A 22018-nucleotide genomic window follows, 5' to 3' on the forward strand; every position below is an offset into this window, starting at 1 on the left:
CAGAATTAAAGTGGGTCTGCTCTTGGCCGCTGTTTTCATCCAGATTGTGCTATAAGCAAGTCTGTCTTGTACACAGGTCCTCTCCTATGGAGCTCTCTCCCAAAAGATGTCCACAGAGTCACTTCCTGGCTAGTTTTATGGCATGCTGCATATCCTCTTTATTTCCATAGGCCTAGCTTTGCCTGTTTTGCGGCATCTTTACCTTGTTTTTTCATCTGCTACATAGGAAAATCCCTTCCAGGTTCCCACCCATGACTTTAGAATGAGCGAAGAAGAGATCACCCCTAAAAAACCATACCAGCTATTACACTGAGCCCAGAACTTGCTGGGACAGGACTTGGGGACTATTTAGGCAATACTGGTGTGGCTACTCCTGCAGTGCAGGCCTGATCAAGAAAACCAATAGTTACATTCCTCAAGAGAAACAAAGAGTCCTGTGGCACCTTATAGACTAACAGACTTATTGGAGCATAAGCTTTCGTGGGTGAATACCCACTTCGTCAGATGCAACAAGAGTGAGTGTGAGTGCATTGATTCAAGAAGATCCCAGTAACCTCAGGTAAAACAACCACCTTTTATTTTCCCCACTCCTCTAACTTGTTGCAAATTGATCAATTTTGGGTTGGTGTGTAGGTTTTTTGTTATCTGGATGAGTTTTATTTGGCTAACTGCTTTCTATTTAGACTTTAGGACCTGATTTTCTTTTAACATATGTGGATATAACTCCATTGACTGCTGATTTACACTGGTGCAAGTGGAGAATCCAGTCCTTAGACCCCAATTCTCTTCTCACCTATTCAGTGTAAATCAGGAATAACTCCAGTGAAGCCAATGGAGTTAAAACGATGTAAAACAGGCTAAAATGAATTCAGAATCAAGCCCTTAATACTTTGATCTTTACTCTGTAGCATTTCTCTGTTTAGGTTTTCACGATGCCTCCCCACATCATACTATCTGATCACCTTCTACAAGAAGTACACACAAAAATATCTTTGGCTTGGTCTACACTTAACTTTTAAGTTGACATAGTTGCATTGGTTAGGGGTGTGAAAAAACCACACTCCTGACCAACGTAGTTATGGCAACTTAACCTCCAGTACAGACACAGCTGTGTCAGTGGAAGAATGCTGCAGTCAACATAATCTTCATCCAGCTCCTGTGAAAATTCTAGAGTCTACAAATAAGTCTTCCCTTGTTTGCAGACCACTTAATTTTTCCAGTGGAGAGAATCTGTCTTGTGAGGTTATCGTTGTGGAAGGAGAGGGTGAGCTCTTGGATGGCCACAGCCAATACTGTGCAGAACTTAGAAAATCAGTACTGCACCCATTAACTCTTTCCCCAAAAAGGAACCAGTGTATAGAGTGACAAAGCAGGGACAATATGTTCCTACTAACCTATGTTAGTGAGTAGACAAGCTGTTACATTCTGGACCAGCTTTCTTAGATGCCTTGCAAGAGAAGCCCTTTAAATAGATTAAATATCTAAACAATAGGTGGGCATCTTTCACTAAGGGTTAAAAGTCATTAAACAAACATACTGCAGAAGCATTTTTGGGGCCATCCGAGGATAATGTGGGCATTCCCCATCATTCCTCACGCACGTCATGTTACAAGCTTCATGTTGTATCATTTGGAGTCAAGCCACATTATTCCATGACATTTTTTTTCTAAATAGAAATACTCTTCTCTCAGCACTGGATACACAATATCCTGGTGCCAAGAAGCATCCATGTTATCTGCCTTTCAAAAAGCACCACTTGTTCAACACCACTTGACTTGACAAGTAAACAGTTCAATACAACTCTGAAAGGGTCAGATAAGCTGCCCTTGCTGGTTTCATGTGGTCGTTCAGTACCAGTCATCAATCAAGTATGTACACAAGTCTTTCCTGCACAAGGAATAGGCAGCTAACAGTATAAATCTTCTTTACTAATAACACCTTGTTTTATTTGGAAAAAATGAAATAACACAGCACTTGCATACCAAATAACAAGACACAACAAGAAAATACCCTGCATTTTAGAGTGAGCACAATATTCTGGTACACCATATAAATTTAGGTTATATGCCAGTAAGTGGTTCTTAAGCTTTTCCATATCAGGACTCACCTACTGGCTAGCCAGGATCTAGCTGGGACCCACCTTTCATTTAGTAAGTGAAGGGCAGGGTGGTCATGACCCCCTGACATCTGTTCTCAGCCCCCTTGGGGATTGTGACTCCAATGTTGATAACCCCTACTTTAGTGATTAATAATAGGGAGTTATGGAGAGATCCTGTCACAGGTGAATGATGCATGTGAATCAGGTCCACCTGCCCTCTGAAAAGGCCTTACTTGCACTGAAATCAAAATCCAGATCAGTCCCTTATGTAGCTGTGTGATAACACCCTTCCCCCAACCCATGCACCCCATGTAAGGGCTGCCCAGAATTGCAGCTGCTCCCCAGGCCAAGAAGAAGCAATTTGCTGAAGGGGAGGGGGCTGGGAAGTATAGGGTCTAGCCAGAACTCTGTCCACTGTGTCCCAGCCTGTGTACTAACGGTGGTTTCTGAGGATAGCAGTATATAGTGATCCTCTTCGATCACTAGCTCTACCCAGTGTTCCTAACTCACCTAACCAAATGGAGGTCACTGCTGAACTAACTAAACTCATTTCTTGGCATCTGTAACCTTACCAGCTATCAAAAGTTATTACTAGAAGATAATGTCATTCAAAAGACAGTGGATCGAGAGGTTTTACACCCCTTTTTCTAATTTCAATATGTTTGTCTAGTATCAAGGTCCTGGTTCTTATTGCGGCAAGCTGTAGGTCTTGCATGAATAATGAAAGAAAACAGAAGTGAAGAAATAGAGGTTAACAATGGACAAAGCATGAATTCACAAGTGGCCTTGTAAATAATATGTAGCTAGTGGATAAAGAAATAGTAAGAAAAAGATAATGTGTGATAAGCTTGCAGCTGCAGCTTTGCTAACTAGAACATTTTTTAGTGCATGGACAGCTCGTGATCTATACAGGGATTGGTTCACAAAATTGGGAAACCCATCATAAAGCATGTGATACAATGTAGAATGTAATGTGAATGTCTTAGTCTGTTTTAGAATATCTATATAATCTGATTTGTAATTATGTACGTTGGAATTGTAGTGCACCCTAACCCACCCCACTACACATGAGCCTGATCACCTCAGGTGTAGCTTTATGAAATGGCAATAAAGACACGTAAGGGATGAGTCCGGATTCAAACCAAGTTTTTGGATTCCAGCGAACTGGATAAAGTGTTCTCCCAGAACTAGACAAGGTGTTCTGGATAAGTCGAGTGGGAAAAGGTCTCAGAGGGAATCCCAACATAAGTTACTAGTCTCAGCCAGCAAAGGAAAGGTTAAGTAGGAAGTAATTAAGCTAGTTCCAAGCAGCAATAGTAAGTGGTGTTTTACCATTCTTCCTATGTGATGGTAGATCTGCAATAAACACAGAAATGTGATTGACTATAATTCCAACAGCCAAAGTTTTAAGGTTCTGCTCATACATAACTGTTGAAATTTCTGAGGTTTGTATGGTGTTATAAGTGCCATGGTTTCATAATGTCTTATGCACAAGGGTGTCTGTGGTTTTTTCATAGCTGGGGGCACTTCTACCCTACTGCACCTACAAATTCTGTGCCTGTCTTCAGTACATTAGCATTTTGAACGTTGTCGGGAGAGCATTTTGTTACTACAATGATGTTGATGCCAATAGTGTGGGTTCATTTCATATCAATCTTGGTTTATTTATGTCAATGAATGCATTATTTTCAGCTGCATTTCTTTCATTCCTGCATCATGTAGGTCACTATAATTATATGCAGTCAACCAGGCAGAAAAATTTTCTAAAATTGCCAGAATGTTTAGAAAAGATTGACAAATTGAACTATGTTCTTGTTTATTAAAGTGCCATTATGTTTGGAAAACAGAGCATAAATAAACACTTTAATTAGGAAAATAGGTAGAAAGTTCTGAGAGTTTGGACATGGAGTTCAGAGCTTAGAAACAAACATAAGAATTTGCAAGAAAAAAACCCAGAGAATACCAGTTTCACAGAGAATGAAGTATTATGAAATTTTCAAGTAACATTATGGCTTAGGGAAAAATCCGGGAGGCTTAGAAGGGCTGCAGCAAATTCTTTGTTGTTCCAGGTTAGTTGGGGTTACTTAGGTTCTTGCTGCTATTATTTACCATAACATGCTTGTAGTGCAGGACAAGTCTGATTTACTGAGGGCAGCAATAAACCAGATAAATGAGCTTTACAAACTCTATGCACAGAAGATGCTCCACAAATAGTCCATATCATTAACATTCATGGGATTTTTGGTTTTAGCATTTGGTAACCAGGGCAGAATCTTTTGTCCTCCCTACAGTATTTTGGTCACAAATGTGTGCTGAAGCAGGCATCTGTTTCCAAAAGTGACTTAAAAAGCAATGTTCGTATTTCCATCTTCTTATACTAAAGTTATCTTGTTCCTCATTTTTCTATTTTTGGTGGGAGTCTCATTATCTCCTAGATATTTGGAGTAGCATAGGATTTAAGCACGCTATTCCCAGAGATGTGGGAAATGCTTACCCCAATCTTTCTCCATAGTTGGCTGCAATGCAGCTGGACTGTTCACTAATCAGTAAATACTAAGACCCCACTGTTCCCCAAACTGAGTATTGTGCACCTTCTTTATCCCAGAGAAAGTAAAATAATCCTTAATACAGTTTAGAATGTTGACTAATGAATCTTTTATTTTTTAAAAATATATACACCTCTACCCTGATATAATGCGACCCAATATAACACGAATTCGGATATAACGCGGTAAAGCAGCACTCTGGGGTGGGGGTGGGGGTGGGGTGGGGGGCTGCGCACTTCGGCAGATCAAAGCAAGTTCGATATAACGCGGTTTCACCTATAACACAGTAAGATTTTTTGGCTCCCGAGGACAGCGTTACATCGGGGTAGAGGTGTATATATAAATTGCAATTTCTCGTGAGATCAATATGTGGGTCAGTGACAACGAGTTGTCAGGGAAAATAAACTGGGGGAAGATGTAGTCAAAGTGACTGCTGTAGAAAAGCATGCACTGATTGTGTTGGAATAATCCATTGCCATGTCTTTATTTCACTGGCACACTCATTACATATAACTGTTAAGTGGTATATCTGGGCCTACCCAAGACAGGAGAGAGAAGATAGACCTAAGTTAACTTTAAATAGGGTTATTCCTGTTACTGTTACTTTATTCCATATAACTGGGATAATGATGGTGTCACCGAGGGATCAAAAGGGAATGTAACTACCCAGCCAGCCACCGCTAATAGGAACAAGGTAATTAAATGTGGGTCATGTGTGATTTGGTGGTGACACAAGCTTTATTGTCCACGATTCATTTTTGATATAGAGTAGTATTAATGTTAAGATTTATTGTAGAGTAAAGGAAACCTGTATCTTTAAAAACAATTGGAACTGGTTGCAGGGTGACAACAGCCATGAAAATTAACATGCAAAGGTAGACATCTTGGAGAGGAGTGTGCTTATTTGGCGGGATAAGATGCAAAATTGGGACAGGAAACAGGAACTGAAACTGTCTAGGTACAACACTGAACACAATCCTGAATGTGTGGACTCCAGAGAGCACCACTTTGTGCGGCATGTGTTTTATGACAGTAAACCAGGTACAACAAAGGCATCTACCAGGTGTAACAGGGCTGTGGGAGACAACAAGAGGAGGAAATCCAAGAAGAAGGGAATTATCTCGGAGAGGCAGAGTAGCCAAAACGGACACATGTTAGATTAAGACAGACCACACTCTAGAAACATCATCTTGTTCCATTACTATAAGTAATCTGAGATGTGTTTACCTAGTTCAACTCTGCTCAAGTATAAAACTAGAGATGTTGCACAGCTTCTTTTATTTTAATTTGATTTTCTTTTTCTGTTCTTAAATCTTGTTTTTAATAAGAAGATTTGAGTTCTAGATTGTACTGAGGTAAGTCATTGAAGTACTGCATCCTTCATGAGAAGGATACCTATTGACCTTTGGTGAGATGCATTGCGGAGAAAACAATATTACCTATCTAAGAGGAGTTGGTTCAGAACACCCCCTTAGAAGAGGGTCTGGCTAGAGAATCTGAGGGTCTGGCTAGAGAATCTTGCCCACATGCTTGGGGTTCAGCTGATCGCCATATTTGGGGTTGGGAAGGAATTTTCCTCCAGGGTAGATTGGCAGAGGCCCTGGAGGTTTTTCGCCTTCCTCCACAGCATGGGGCAGGGGTTGCTTGCTGGAGGATTCTCAGCGATTTGAAGTCTTTAAATCATGATTTGGGGACTTCAACAGCTGAGTCAAGGGAGAGAATTATTCCAGGAGTGGGTGGGTCAGCTTTTGTGGCCTGCATCATGCGGGAGGTCAGACTAGATGATCATAATCGTCCCTTCTGACCTTAGAGTCTATGAGTCTAAGTACTGGCTGTGGTCAGCAGAGGAACTGGGAAAGTTGGTGCACTATAAGAAATCACAGGACTAGGGTTCTGAAGGTTACAGGGTACCCCCTAGAGGAGATGCTATGGCCATGTTGGTAAAGAGGCCCTGCAGATCCATCTTGAGGATGAGGTTTTGGGGTTAACTTCCAGACAGGGTTCAGAATGGGATAGGGAAGCACTCCCAGCTGGAAGTTGATTATGTGCAGCTGATCTTATTTAGATCCAGCACTTTAAAGAGCAGCTGAGGGGAACCAGAACAAGCTGCTTGGGGATAGGGTGGAGGATAAGGACATAAGCATGACCTGGTTTAGTTTGTATAATCAGGGGGTTGGCATATCCCTGCAGAGAGGGGACCCAGACAAAGGCTGGTTGCCAAGGTTGTATCATTTTAGTTAACCAAAACCCACGCTGAAAGTAGACTGAAACCCCAGAGAGGCTTATTTGTGCTTAAAACTGAGCTTCCAGTGAATTCTTTCTCTCCATTCCAACCCTGCCCTTGCCAGAATTTTGCTAAAAATGTATCCACTTTAACCTGGTTTAAGTGCCCCATAAATCAACATCCTTGGGATGCAAGATCTTGTTAGCACCTTAAAGCATGGGGCCAGTCAGCAGACATTAGAGCATCATTCATTTCTTGGGGATAGTGATACCATCTAGGCTGCAATCTTGGTGGCTAAACACTGGGCAAGAATGGCTCTTATTGTTCAATAACTGTATAAACCCCTAGCAAATCCACTAGGAGGACAAGTGGATTAAGCTCTTATTAACCTGTATTGTAGAACACTACAATGTTGGAATTTCCGGGTAGATTTTTTTGTTCTGTTTTTAAATGGGTCAATGGAGAGTGCTGTACTGGTCTTAAACAAAGCACCGGCTTGAGTCTAGATCCTCAGCTGGTAATAAATTGGCATAGCTACCTTCTCTTTGCTGGAGGTGAAGTTAGTTTACACTAGCTGAAGAGCTGGCCCTCAGTAGCCAGAGAGCTGCATCATGTTAGTGCTAAATTGAATTCAAAATTCTCTAAGACAATAGATTACTGAAGAAGACTTGGCTAGGGAGAAAGATACTGTAAAGATAGACATCTGAGCAGGAATGGTATGGAAGTTGTAATTAACGGACATAACTAAGGGCAATGATTAGTTTGAAAAAGTTTCTAATCAAAGAGATGTAAAATAATAATAAAACTTAATTGGCTCACCCTGATTGGAAAACTGTAGAAGAGGGGAGAGATGTACCAGAGTAACTGCATCAGGCATGATTCCAAGATCAGTGCTCTGTGACAAACAGGGTATGCTAAAAGATTCCAAGGAATACAATTGCATTTCCCAATAAAATATATATAGAAAATGTCTAAAACATTTATTTTCCTTTTCTCATTGATGCTTTCTAAACAGACAGCTACCAGAAAAGACAAACCTTTAGATCAATTGCATGAGAGAGAGAGAGGAATAAGGGAGCATTTATAAAGATGCATTAATTGGTGGTGAGGAGTAGTGGAATAACTTGTGTTACAATGTAATAGTTTGATTCACATCTGCCCATTTCTCCTGGCTAAATCATTACTTTTGCTGTGCCAGAAAGTTTAATCAAAGCTTTAATACTGTAACAGAGCTTTGGTCACCCTAAAATTTATGATTACTTCTGTACTACATTGTGAGCGCTTAAGAACTTGATGGTGACAGCAGATCCACCTGATTTAAAAGCACTAGCCCCAACCTTCTGAGCTGAAAAAAGTCTTTATTATCTGATAGCAGCAAAGTGCCTATGACACAAATTTGAGCAATTCTGATTTTATCTGGAAGAGAGCACACATGCACTCTAGTTCATTACCGCATTTAATATTGCATATTAATTTTCTTTTCCAATAAGACTAATTTCAGTTGCTAACTTCTCTGAATATATTGATTGTATTACCACTCTGTTGAAAAGCATTTGTGGTGGATTAAGGTAGGATCCTTGGAAAACCAGGACTTGGGAACACATCTGTCACAGTTGGGATCATGGAGCAGCATGTTCCAAGGATCTTCCACCCATAACTGGAGAGCAAACTGTAGTTAATCTCATGATCTGTCTACCTAAAAGCCGAGTGAAGTGGTTGAGGCTCAGATCCTTCTGCCTGGAAGCAGGAGCAGAGAATGGTATAGCCATCAGTGAGCTCTGCACAAAGATAGCAGTGCTTTGGAACAGCCAAGTCATCTCTTAACTATCTGGGAGGCAGACCTGAATCTTTCATGGAGCCATAATCTAAAGTAACCCTCTGAATGTTCAAACTCCTGATTGTTTCCTACTTGAGCAAGCAGAGGTTAAATTTTTTCCTGATCCCCCACCCTGCTTTTATTGTTCACAAGTCCTTTCCCTGCTACCCAGATCTGTGGACACTTAGAGCTGCAGAGTACCAGTCATATTGACTAATACTCCAGGTGTTCTGTGTAGGTATTCTGTGAAGCATTCTGCGTAGGTTCATCAGATATCCATTTCCTTGATATGATTTGCTGCCAGCAAACCCCATCCCAGAGCAGCATAGTAGGGAAACAATACAAGGGAGGGGTTTGGTTCTCTACCACCTTATATCTAGTGCAGCCATTTACACCTGTGCAAAGTCAGGGTCAAAATGCAGTGGACAAAGGTTTCCATTTACGCAGCTGCTTCTCCTCTGTGTTGTCTCGGTCCCCTTCTCTCCCATCCCTATTGTCTCCCTCCCTTGATTAGAAAATGATAGGCACTTTGTCACATACCCATGACTTGGAATTTCTGAGTGTTTAGTGATGTTTAAAATTCCAAACATTTCTTTCTATCCCCCCTTTTATTTTTCACTCAGTTCAAGTGGTGGAGGTGCAATTTTCTGGCTACACTGTGGTTATATATACTTTGGCAGCATATTGAAGACTATAGTGAAGTGGTGATGGCAAGTTTACTTTTCATCTCTGGTAACACCATGATTTTGTTCAAATTCCATTTTTCTTTCTATTGTCCAAATTCTTCTCAGTTTCACTTGTGTAAATCTGGACTAACTGCGCTGATTTCAGTAGGGTTACCCTGGATTTACATGGGTGTTCCTGAGGAAAAATGTGATCCTGTATGTCCAATGGAAGAACAATATTACACAGGACAGGATTTTTTTCAGCAGTACCCAGTCATAACAATGGTATGTTTCACAATATTCCATCCCATACTATTGGGGATAGTTGCTGTTGAGTTGCTGCTGCTCCTTATTTGGCATCATGTGCCTAGTATACACATTTTATTTTACAGCTTTCAAACTCTAAGTGTAAAGCTATATATTTGTGCCCAGCCTCTAGCTTGACCTAACAAAAGTAAATCCTTATAAAGATAATTTTAAACTTGTGTACCTTCATCAGGCAACTAAAGGAAACAATTATATTTTATGCCTAGATTTTTTTTTAAACAGTGTATTCATATTATTCCAACTCTCCTGCTGCTATTACAAAAACTAGCATGACAAAAGGAAAAATATTAGTCTGGATATAGTCAATCAACTTAGACCAATTTGTAGAATTCTGAATTTTCTGAAGATTAATAGTACTTGTCTGTCAGAATGTAAAATTACTTCTTATGACGTGTTTAATTACATATTTTCAGAACTTTCTACAGCAAAAAAACATGACAATAATTAATACCTAATGGTATAAACATCACTGCTTTTGCAGTTGCCTGGCAACCAACTACTGTAGGCCTGTCAGCTTATCAAGGGGGGCTCAAATAAATGAAAGAGAAGGATCCATTTCTTGCAGAGATGGGTGAGAGGCAGCTTTGTTCTGGACAAGCTTGTTTAAATTATTTTCTAGAATGACCTCACTAAGCCAAATCTCTCTTGTGGTCTAGCATGTACTAATGTCTTTCAACCATGGTGAAAGGAAACAAGATGGTCTGGGAAAAAAAGAAAACCTGTAATTGAATAAAACAATGTTATTTTTACAGTTAGCGAGAGCTTTTATGGTCAGAAATACAATAGTAGGATTCTGGTTACTCACAATAGTCATAATATCACATCTTCTTTCCAAAGAGGGTGTTTCTGTGGGTTCACTTCTAGTTCCAATGAGAATGGTTTCCCCTTGTCCCAGATATGAAGAGGATTGATTTCTTGTGCAGTGGTCTTAACCCTTTGCCAGATCATAAATTTGAATTTAAAAAGGGTTTTTCTTCAAAGCTGGTGCACTATGCTAACATCTCAGCAGCATAGGGAGTATGGAATGGAACAAATCTCACTGAAAAGTGGTCTCCTCCAGCTGCGAAAGCATTAATTCATGGTGCCATTTATTTTGTCTAGGAAAGTATCAGTTAATTTCCAGTGCAAGCTCTTTTTCTTGGCACTGGGACATCTAATTCCCAGTCTGTTCAATTTATATATTTAGACTGATGGTCTACTGAATAAAACAAGGGACTGGGAATCAGTACCTCTGGGTTCTTGTCTCAGCTCTTGCTGCTGATTTGCTGTGTTGTCTTGAGCAAGTCACTTAACCTTCCTATGCCTTGGTTTTCCACATCTAAATAATGGTTCAAATATTATCTGACTCAAAAGGGTGTTGTCGAGGCTGATTCCCCACTCTGGCACTTTGTGTGCAGAAGGTGGGGGCCCGCAAAGATTCTAAAAATTAATACTGGCCACTCCAGGCTGGTATTAAACTCCCAAGATCACAGCTTCTGTGTGACCTTGGATGGGGAGATGCTGCCACCACTCAAGTGCAAAAAACCCCTTTGGACCCAGGAAGGCACACGTGGGAATTCCTCCCTGTGGGGTATTCTCAAGCCCTTTCACCCCCCCTCCGGGGAAGAGCTGAGAAAGAAAAACAAAAGAAATCAGCTGTTGCCACCAGCTAATTAAACAACATGCACAAACCTCTTAGGACACCCAAAAAACAAAACAAACAAAAACAAACAAACAAAAACAATCCTGTTCTTAAAAAAGGTAAATTTTATTAAACACAAAAAGAGAGAAAATACATCTGGAACTTATTGCTAGATTTTAAAAGAGCAAATATAATAATTAAGCATCAAGAATGGTTTTTTTGGGGTCCAGCTTAATAGTTACAAGCAAAACAAAAGCATTTGGGGGTTAGCACAGAGGAGTCTACAAACCAATAAGGGGAAAAAAAAGAGATAAACCTAATCATGTCTTCCTAGATGTTCACTGATCTACTTACATATCTGGGGGTTTCAAATAAGTAGTCTCTAGGTATGATCTGATGGTTTTTCATACCTGGCTTAAAGCTTCCTACAGCCTAGTTCAGTCCTGTTCCTGCTCTGTGTCGCCTCTATCTATTGGGGGGAGGGATAGCTCAGTGGTTTGCGTATTGGCCTGCTAAACCTAGGGTTGTGAGTTCAATCCTTGGGGGGGGGATGTGGGGCAAAATCAGTACTTGGTCCTGCTAGTGAAGGCAGGGGGCTGGACTTGATGACCTTTCAAGGTCCCTTCCAGTTCTAGGAGATGGGATATCACCATTTATTTATTTAATTTATCTGGAGAACAATAGACAAAGGGAAAGTTTTTTCCCAATTTTAAAAAGTTCTAACCCTCCCATTGGCTCTTTTGGTCAGGTGCCCACTCCTTCCTTTTACCTATGGGCTTTTTTAACCCTTTACAGGCAAAGCAAGTAGAGAACAGCTACTAACAGGGATTTTATAGCTAGCTGGCTGGCTGGGTGTCCAAACAAGGGAGCTACCTTCCCCCCCCCCCCACTTCATTTGTCACAGATGTGAGGCTTAATTAATTAATATTTATAGAGTGCTTTGAAATCCTTTGAGGAAAGGTGCTAGATACATATTGCTGAGCATACCCAGTTTAACGTATTTAACATTACTTGAATCTTATACATTGTAGTAAGTATTACAATAAAAGTGCTCAAATTATATTAAAATACTCCTCATTTGCAAACTAGTGGCATTTTGTCTCTCTGGCTCTGCCCCCACAGTAAAGTTTTTTAGGCCTGGACTTTTCTAGGAACCCAACTTTTAGGTTATAACTACACTTAACGTTGTAGTTATGTTCCTGAAAAATGCAACTTTAAGTGAAACGATGTTAAGCAAATCCAATTTCCTCATAAGAATTAATGTAAAACGTTCCAGGGAATTTTTTTTTTGGCAGACAAAAGGCATTATATACATTTTTAAACGAGAAATTTAATACAGGTATAAGTTTTAAACAATTTTAAAGAAACAACTTAATACTACGATCATCACTGCTGAGTATGAAGCTTGGTTGAGGTGGTGGAGTCAGAGAGTGGAAGAGGATGGATTGTCCGGCTGCTCCTCTTGCTGTTCTTGCAAGCACAGGCACTGACTTTGCCGGGGGCAGGGGCCTCAACCTTCAGGCAACCCACTCCACCCCTTCCCCCAAGCCCCCACCCTTGACCTGCTTCTTCTCCTCTCCCCTCCCTTCTGAATGCTGCAAGCCAGCTGATTGCTGTGGGCAGGAGGCGGGGAGGGAAGGGGGAGGCACACTGAGTCCTTACTCCTCCCCCCTCCCTCCTGCCTGGGGCAATCAGCTGGCTTGCGGCGTTTAAGAGGCAGGAGGGAGGAGCGAGGACTTAGTGCGCAGGCTCCCCCTCCTTCCCCCCGCCTCCTGCCCCGGGGCAATCAGCTGGTTTGCATTGTTCAGGAGGGAGGGGGAGCCTGCGCGCCGAGTCCTCACTCCTCCCCCCCCCACCTCCTAAACGCTGCTAGCCAGCTGATTGAGGCGGGGGGAGAAGGGGGAAGGCGCTGATCCATGGGTCTGCCGGCAGGCAGGAGGCGCTGTGGGGACAGGGGCATAGGAAGGCTGCCAGTTGTGGAGAAAGCAGGCAGCCAAACAACATAAGAGTGGAGCATTGCACAACTTTAAATGAGCATGTTCCCTAACTGATCAGCAACGTAACAATGAAACGTTAACTGGGACGACTTTAAGTGAGGAGTTACTGTACAATGAATGGGGAGAGACAGGCACCTAATAAGCCATACACTAGGTTATAGGTTTTCAAACTGCGGATCGCGACCCAGTACTGGGTCGTGGCATGGAAGTCACTGGGTTGTGGCGGCTCTGGTCTGCACCACTGACTGGGTTGTTAAAAGTCCCGTCGGCAATGTTTCCTAGCTAAGGCATGCTAGTTTCTACCTGTTCTGACACTGTGCTGCACCCCGGAAGTGGCCAGCAGCAGGTCCAGCTCCTAAGTGGTGGGGGGGGGAGCGAGCGCACGGGGCACCGTGTGCTGCCCCCGCCCCGAGCACTGCATTCTCATTGGCCGGTTTTCACCAGCATAACTAAGAACAGAATCTTGCCTAAGATCCCTCCTACCTAAGATCTTAAAATCAGTGCAGGAGGGAAGGCTGCTTTATCTCACACATTCTTGTTAGTTGCTCTTCCTGCGGCCTTCTCTGTGTATAAATACACTGATTTTTGCACACCTGTTGAATCCCAAGTTGGTGCAAGTTCCTTTGCAACTTAGACTTGTTTTCTCTACTTACACCTGATGTATAACTTTCACCGCTATTTATGTATGTAATCACTGAATTTGGGCTAGGGACTTATGTGTCAGTTGTATCTCTTTCCCTCAAGCTGGATTTGGCCCTGAATGTTAATTTCCATACCAGAAGTTCAAACTAGCTTATGAAAGAGAGAAATCCTTAGATTACTGTAGTATTGATGAAGGAATTAAGTTTCAAAGTTGGGAGTGTAGAAAATTCACAATACAATGGTTCAATCTCAGCAATGAGCCAGTGCACAGCTTTCAATGGGCTGTAAGCCTGTTCCTTCACCACTGCAGATGCTGAATTTCACCCATGAGGGAATAAACTTCCTAGTAAACTTCCACATCAGCAGCAAGGGAACTAATTCCCCTGTGTTGTGGTTCTATTGATGGAGCTAATGACCTAGTGAAGCAGTTTACTTCATTAGTAAGTAAACTTCTCCCTAGTGAAGCATTTCAATACAAACAGCATTTCATTACCAACTCCCTAGCATAGAGGTTTAATCCAACTGCTAAGGGAGTTAACTCCTTAGTGTGATCAGTCCTTCTTGGCAGTCAATTGCTTAAATTCCCTTGTGATTTTTATTTGTTCAGTTATACAGATAACTTCTCAATGAAGCTGCTTCATGCAGTGAGTCCTCATTTCCTTAGCACAATATTACAGTCTGCACAGCAAGATAGTAGTAGTTCAACACTGACAGCAAGAATAACCTCCATTTCATTGGAATTTGTCCCCCATTACAGTGGTTCCATTTTGGCAGTACTACACTTTCAGCTTGGCAGGAGGACAGTTAACTGTCCCATTTTGTGGATGGGATGGTTGTACCATAGGAATAATTTCAAAATAATAAAAACGGAGGTAGGCCAGAAGTGTTAGGGATAGCAATACATTTTTTTTTAAATGAGGTCCTGCAATAATATCATCTGACATTCCCTGAGGAAATTAGCTCCCCAGGATAGTGGTTGGAGGGTTAAAAGTTAAATTCTAAAACGAGGGCATGTACTCCCAAGCACTGCAGATTCCTGCATCGTTCTTGCTAGTGAGGGAATAAACTCTTACAATCCTGGAAGTTGGAACGTGAATTTCCCTGCCCTCACCATTACAGCCAATATGATCCCAGCAGCACACATTTTTACTATGTTCAGGGAAAATCTTGTTTTCTGACTGGAGTTGCCGTTGCCTGTAAAAGCAAATTAGTTAACAGTGCCTTCTCTTGAAAGCTGTTTGAGAGAGATTGATTCACATAGCCTTATTACTTCAGTTAACATCCTCTTGTGGGCTTCTTCAGATTCCTTACCAAATCTGCAGATTGTGTGAGTGAAAAATTAAGGGAAGGTCTTTCTTTTTCTAGATGCTCTCAAAGAGATGATCTCCTGCATAACATGGGCCACAGGACTTACCTGAATTAATTCCTGCATCATGTCCAGTAGCTATGCTTGAACATGATTGCATATTATTTCTAAAAGGTATGTTCTATTTTAGAAAAACATCCAAAATTTCAGATGATGGACAATCTGACACAACCCTTTGGTAAATTATTCCAGTGATTAATTATCCTCGCTATTAAAAATATACACCTAATTTCTAGTCTGAATTTGTCTAGTTTCAACTTCCACTCACTGGTTCTTGTTATACCTCTGTCTGTTAGGCAATGTCTACACTATAAAGTTAAGTCAACTTAAGTTACGTCAATATACAGCCACTGCTGTAATTAAACCGCGGTTGCATGTCCACACTATACTCCTTGTGTCGGCAGGACTGGCCACAGGGTATTTTGGGAAGGGTTTGCAATGCCTCCTGGGGCCAGGTTCAGTGTCACATGATGCAGGTTTCTCAATCCCATTGTTCCATGGGCATCCTACTAGGTTTCCAGCTGCTTTTCAACTGCCCTGATAACCTTTGAGCCAGCCATCTGTGTCAGAAAGCATGGATCCTGCACTGCTCTTCAGTATTGTGCTGAGCATTATAAACACAAGGCTATAAGAGAAGCTCAACGGAGGGAGGAGGGCTATTCACCACCATTCTGACCCCAGCCCCTCCTCATAGAAGCGGTATGTTTGTGGCTCTGCACCAGAGGTGACTATTTGCCTTCCTTGCCTTCTGATATGCCTGCCACAGCTCTTTGATTTGTACACGGCACTGCTGCATGTCCCTATCGTAGCCCTTCCCCTCCATGCCCTGAGCAAGTTCCTGTGGCTGGGAAGGCAGCTGTACCTGCACAGCCTCCTCTCCCCACAGACCCAGGAGATCCACCACCTCAGCTGGGCAATTGCTATGTGAGCTCTCCACACCAAGGAACAAGGAAGAGCAAGTTCAAAACTTCCCAGGGCTTTAACGGGGGAGGGGTGTCTACTTGTATACCTGGTTGCAGAGCAGTGGAGTTCAAAACAGTGACTTGAATAGTCATGTTGGGCATTGTGGGATATCTCCTGGAGGCCAGTTATGTCAACGTAAGTAACGCAGTGTTTACGCTGACACTGAATTGCTCTAACTACGTCGCCCTAAGCTCTATGCTTTTTGTCAAAGTGGTTTTATTATGTCGGCATAGCAGGCGAGTTAAAGTGGCAGAAGGAGCATTGCAGTGTGTACACCTCCATAGTTAGGTCAACATAAGCTGCCTTATATCAAGAAAGCTGTGCAGTTTAGACATGATCTTAGTCTGAAGAGGCCTCTATTATCAAATTTCTGTTCAATATGTAGGTTCTTATAGACTGATCAAATCACCCCTTAATATTCTCTTTAAAAATCTAGATTGAGCTCCTGGAGTCACTCTCTATAAGGCATGTTTTCTAATCCTTGAATTGTTCTAGTGGCTCTTGTCTGAAGCCTCTCCAATTTATCAACATCCTTCTTGAACTGTGGTCCGCTTTGGGACTTTATTCTGATTGCACATAACAAACGTGATCCAGTCATGATCACTTCCACCTGATCCCAGCAGGGGCAGTGAGTTGTATGCTCCACCAATATGAGAGCACGGGGGCCTGGCTCCACCAAAGTTCAGAGCCGGGCCTCTCCCCCAGCCCCGCCTGCGGCCTCCATGCCCCTCCTCCGGAGCATCCCTCCTAGCCTTTCCTGCCGCCCCTGGGCAATTTAAAAGGGCCCCCGCCACCACCACCAACAGCACAATGGGGCTAAGGCAGCTTCCCGCCCGCTCCGCTCTGCTTCCGGAAGCGGGTAGCATGTCCCTGTGGCCCCTGGGGGGGGGGGGGGGGGGGGAGAGAAGGACCCATTCTGGGCACCACCAAAAGTTATACAAACCTGCCGCCCCTGTTGCTTAAGTCCTTTTTATCTGTCAAGAGGTCTAATTTAGAATTTCCCCATCTTAGATGCATCACTTCGAGTTAGGAAATTGTCCTCTATAATACTTAGAAATTCCACGGAAGTGTTAGTATTAGTAGCATGACACTTCAAGTATGTCACTCAGTTTGAAGTCCCCCATGATAAGTTTCTCCCCCCCCCCCCCATATTTTAGAAAGGTGCTTAAGGAACTGGTCATCCTGTAGTGCAATTTGGTGGCAGACAATACCCGTAGCCTGTGCTTTAACTATTAGACTAAGGATAGCTCAGTGGTTTAAGCATTGGCCTGCTTAAACCCAGGGTTATGAGTTCAATCTTTGAGGGGGCCACTTAGGGATCTGGGGCAAAAATCAGTACTTGGTCCTGCTAGTGAAGGCAGGGGGCTGGACTCAATGACCTTTCAAAGTCCCTTCCAGCTCTAGGAGATAGGTATATCTCCATATATTTTAGAACATTGATATATAAGCACTCATGATCATTTGCTTCCTAGTTGTCAGTGATTTGGAAACAGGTTATATCACTTTTGACATAGAGTGCCACTCCCCATCCTTTTTGCTCATTTAATTCTTCTTAAATAGGTTATAATCAGTCATTTTTAGCATTCTAGTCATGTAAATCTCCCCACCAGGTTTCAGTAATACCAGCTCCTAGCATTAGTGTATAGGAAATTAAAGAATATCTTCTCTTCATGTCCCTTGGCACCTTGATTAATTTTGTACTTGACATCTTGATTTTGTGCTAAATTAATGTTCGTTTGTTCTCTTTTTCACATTCCCCTTTTGCTGCTATATTCTCCTGACTAGTACAGCCAATCTGCCCCCAAGAAAACTGGTTCCCCTTCCACTGGCATGGAGCCCATCCAAACTGTACAGTCCCCTTTCCCTATCGAAGGTGGCCCAGTATTCCACAAAACCCTTTACTTTACACAACTTAACTAACTAGCAGTTCACTTCCAGAATCTTCATTCCCTGGTAGGACCGGATCTCCTAGATCACTTGGACATTCCTCTTCTTCAGTGCCCATCAATGTTCTCTGAAGTCATCTATATTCTGGGAGGTATTGTGAGAACTACTGTATGAGTTGGCATGGTGAGTCTCACCTGGGGAAGATAGCAGAAGTGATCTAAATCAGCAATGAGGTGGACCCCTTGAAAAGACCGTGACACCTGAGGAGTCACTTTCATGATAAGCTTATTTTCACGCATTTAACTTTCTGTAAACATTCTTCTTTAGGCTGCAGTATCTCCTGTTTGCTCTGAGCCCACACATAGATTTGTATTTTCTTTTATTTTATGAAAGGTTGGTAAGATCCCATTTTACTATTTTTAGTTATCGGAGTGAGAATGGTCAGCAGTCAGGTAGACAGCCTTCTTCCTGCAGGGTTGTTCAGTGTAACCAGTAACTCCCTTCCCTGTAGTTGTGCTGTGAAAGCAAGCAAATGCCCCTTTCCATGAGGGCAGTTTGTTTAGTAATGGAGGGAATGAACGCTGTCCTGCACAGCAACTGTATCCTGAGGGTGAGGGACTGAACTTTCCAACCCCAGTGTGCCAGTTTTGTAACCACAGGAAAGAAACAAGTTTAACTCACAGGTGTAGGGACAGGCCTAGCAGAGGAGTGACCTTTCCAACCATCTCTTGAGCTCAGTGGAGCAGCCGCATAAGTGAGAATGTTATTTCTCTGCAGCCAGACAGCTATATTCCAGCAGTAAAAAGTGAACTTCTTCCCCCAGCTACAGAAACTCCTTTGCCTCACTACAGTGATTAAAATAAACCAGCTGCAGCAACACAGTGAGCAAGGCCCTAGCATGAACATGTGGTGATGGGAGTTTTTCCTCTCTAGCCTGGGCAGGGCAGTGAGGGTGTTGTTTTTTGTTTCTACATAGCCCCAGAAGAGGAGACAAGACCAGCTTTAGGGGTACAGACGACAAGTAGCAACATGGGGCATAAAGAGGGAGGAGCATTAACCAATTCAAACCTCCCAATCTGACCCCCATTTACCAGGTTTTGAGGCACTATGTTGCTTGGGGCATCAAGTCTCCATAGCCATTCTTAGGTGAAGGGATGTCTCTGGCACAGTCAGAGCAGCCAGAGAATGGCCATCACTTAGTGCAGTGGCACAGTCTTTGTAAGCAAGGAATGAATAATTCCTAGTGTGGAGATAGTCACAAAAGCAAGGGAGTTCTCTGTCCAGCAAAAGCTCAAATAATCCTGAGCACAATAGGTACCACTTACAATGACGCAGTGACCAACGCCCAGCATGTCAGTGCGGTCCCCGTAGCGGTTAGACTGTAATTAAATGCTGTGGTGTCCCCAATAAAGGAATTAAGCACTGATGCTGTCATGACAAGGAAAGGGTTAAGCATGTAACTACCCAGTAGGTGCTAGAATAAGTGATGACTGTAGTGGGGAATGGGGGGCACAGCTCAGGTCAGCCTTAAGTGGGGCTTGGGTGAGTGGCTTGGGCTAGCCCCACACGGGGTCCCATTTTCCCTTTGGGAAGTATGGTCACTCTAGTTAAGTGTGGCCCTGGAACAAGAGCAGCCCCAGCAATGGTGGGGTTAAGCATGGTCCTGCCCTGGAAAAAGTTAAGTGAGGCTATGATTCTAGAGTGGGTTAAATGCAGACCTAGCTCCAGTTCAGGAGCTGGCTAACTGAGGCCCTTTGCAGCAGGAAAGCAAAACGTAGAATCTTGAGTGAGCTCCACTCTGGTGCAGCTAGTGTCATGCGTGGAACAGCCTGGGCGAGGAGAACACACACTGTTCTTGCCTAGGAGGGCGCGTGGGTGTTGTAATTTAAGCACAGCTGCTTCAAATCTGGCATGGAGGAGTTAAAGGTGGGTCCGAGGGGGGCTTTGCTTTGACAATTGGAGGGGAAAGGTAAATACAGCTTTAGTCCCAGCATGGAGGGGATTAAGTGCAGTTCCGGGGGGAGGGGAGAGAGGACTAGATTAAGGCACACTGCTGCTCTGTTTGTCTCTCATCCCCCTCCCCTTGCAAAGAAGCCGGGCCCCCCATCTCCCTTCCAGGGGTGGCAGTAGCCGCCTGTCTCCCCTCCCCAAAGAGGCAGAGGTAGCAGCTGAGGGGCCCTAAGCAGCTTAGGCAGGTGGGCCAGACCCCCCACGCCTTCCGCGGCACCACGCCGGGACGCTCTGCGGGGGGGTGGGCGAGGCAGAGCCGTAGGTCCACTCGGGGTCCCCGTCCCAGCTTTCCGTCGACCCCCGCAGCTGGACGAGCCCCGGCCCTGCTGGCTGCCCTCGCTCCGCCCTGGCGCGCAGGGGGTTAAGGGCTGCCGCAGGCGGGCGGGCGCGGCCCGGCAGGGAGGGGGTTAAGTGCCTGGCTGCTGCGGAGGCTGCCACTCGGCTCCGCGGCTCGCTTGGAGTCGGAGCCGCTCCAGCGGGAAGATGGCGACGGAGGGAGGGAGCGGGCAGCCCGGCTCCGGCGGCCAGGAGGAACCGGCGGGAACGGTAACTAGGCTGCGGGGACGGGGCGGCAATAGGGGCTCCGGCCGGGGCGGCGCTGGGCTGCGGCGGGGCGGCTGCGGGTCGCCTCGCAGTGCTACCAACGGGGGCGTGGAGCTCCCCGCAGCGGTTACCCGCCCTGCAGCCGGGCGCCCGGGCTGTAGCGGCCCGCGCTCTGCTCGGGGGCGCCGGGGCTCTCGGAGCCCGCCCGGACCTGGGGGGGGCGCCGGGCGGGAATTTGCGGGGCTCCTGTTGTGGCAGCGCCTGTGTGGGCGGGAGCTGGCGGCGCGGGGCTGGTGAGCTGCTCTGACCCGGTGCCGGGTGAGCGGGCCGGCTGCTGCTCGCTACGGCCAGGTCCCCGAGCAGCCCCTCGTGGCTCCGTCCCGGGGGTCGCGGTTTTCATACCGGGCAGGCTCGCATCTCGGGGGTTTCTCGGATGGCTGAGGGTTGTGTGCTTTATGCTGGATCCAGAGCCTGCGTGAGGCAAAAGCTGCGTGGTGGGGGGAGCAGGACGCAGCGCTTGATGCCAAGGCAGATTCATTTGCCTTGCTTCAAACGCTTTCAATAGGAAAGAATTGTCCCCGCTTAAAGAGCCAAGCCGGAGCTTTCCTTTCATGCTGACACACGCTATATCGGGGTTAAAAATCCCCGAATGACAGGCGGCTTTGCCTTCTTCTCTCTCCAGTTATGCTGATCAGTCTAACACGGCTAGACTGATTTTTTTTGCTGTTGTGGCTGTTTCTCTTGGTTTTCTAACATACTGAAATCTATCGAGTCAATTTCTAGGGCATATGCCTGGGGATTTAAACCTGTAACGCCCATTAGTACAAATAAGAATTGCATGGCAAAATCTACAATCGATTTGTACCCCTAAAAGTTGTAAACATTAAATTTTCACTATGAGAAAATACATTGCTTAGCATATCAAAGCCCTTACATTTTACTTTCTTTTTTTTTTATTGGATCTCTTGTGAGGGCATTGACCCAAGACTAGAAAAGAGCACGTTTTTCTGTGAAACTGCTTACAAAATTGTATATTAAATATTCCCTACATGTTTTTAATATCTTGCTGTATTTGTTTTTCAAATGAAAAATCTTTATGGACTCCATCCTAGGATTTGAATGGTGCTTCTGAAAATAACTTTTGCAAGATGTCAGTCCATAATATAACTAGTGTGTCAAACAAGTCTAAGTATTTTCAAATTAATATCCATAAAACTGTTCTGAATTGATATTGGCATACTATTGAGTCCTTTAAAGGGAACTTAAACTTAACTCAAGTTTATAGCTCTTATTTTAAATGTAAAAACTAAGAC

General features: G+C 43.9%; 1 protein-coding gene across 1 annotated transcript in view; it reads left to right on the forward strand.

Moving 5' to 3' along the window:
• The first annotated feature begins 20261 nt into the window (after window positions 1-20261).
• CTTNBP2 (cortactin binding protein 2) overlaps window positions 20262-22018 on the forward strand; it is a 196976-nt gene continuing 195219 nt past the window's right edge. Inside the window, 1 exon segment of the mRNA XM_005285758.5 lies at window positions 20262-20708. Coding sequence (XP_005285815.2) covers window positions 20646-20708 — 63 coding nt within the window. The 5' untranslated portion in view covers window positions 20262-20645.

The sequence above is a fragment of the Chrysemys picta genome, chromosome 1, assembly GCF_011386835.1.
Source record: "Chrysemys picta bellii isolate R12L10 chromosome 1, ASM1138683v2, whole genome shotgun sequence".
NCBI classification, from domain to species: Eukaryota; Metazoa; Chordata; order Testudines; family Emydidae; genus Chrysemys; species Chrysemys picta.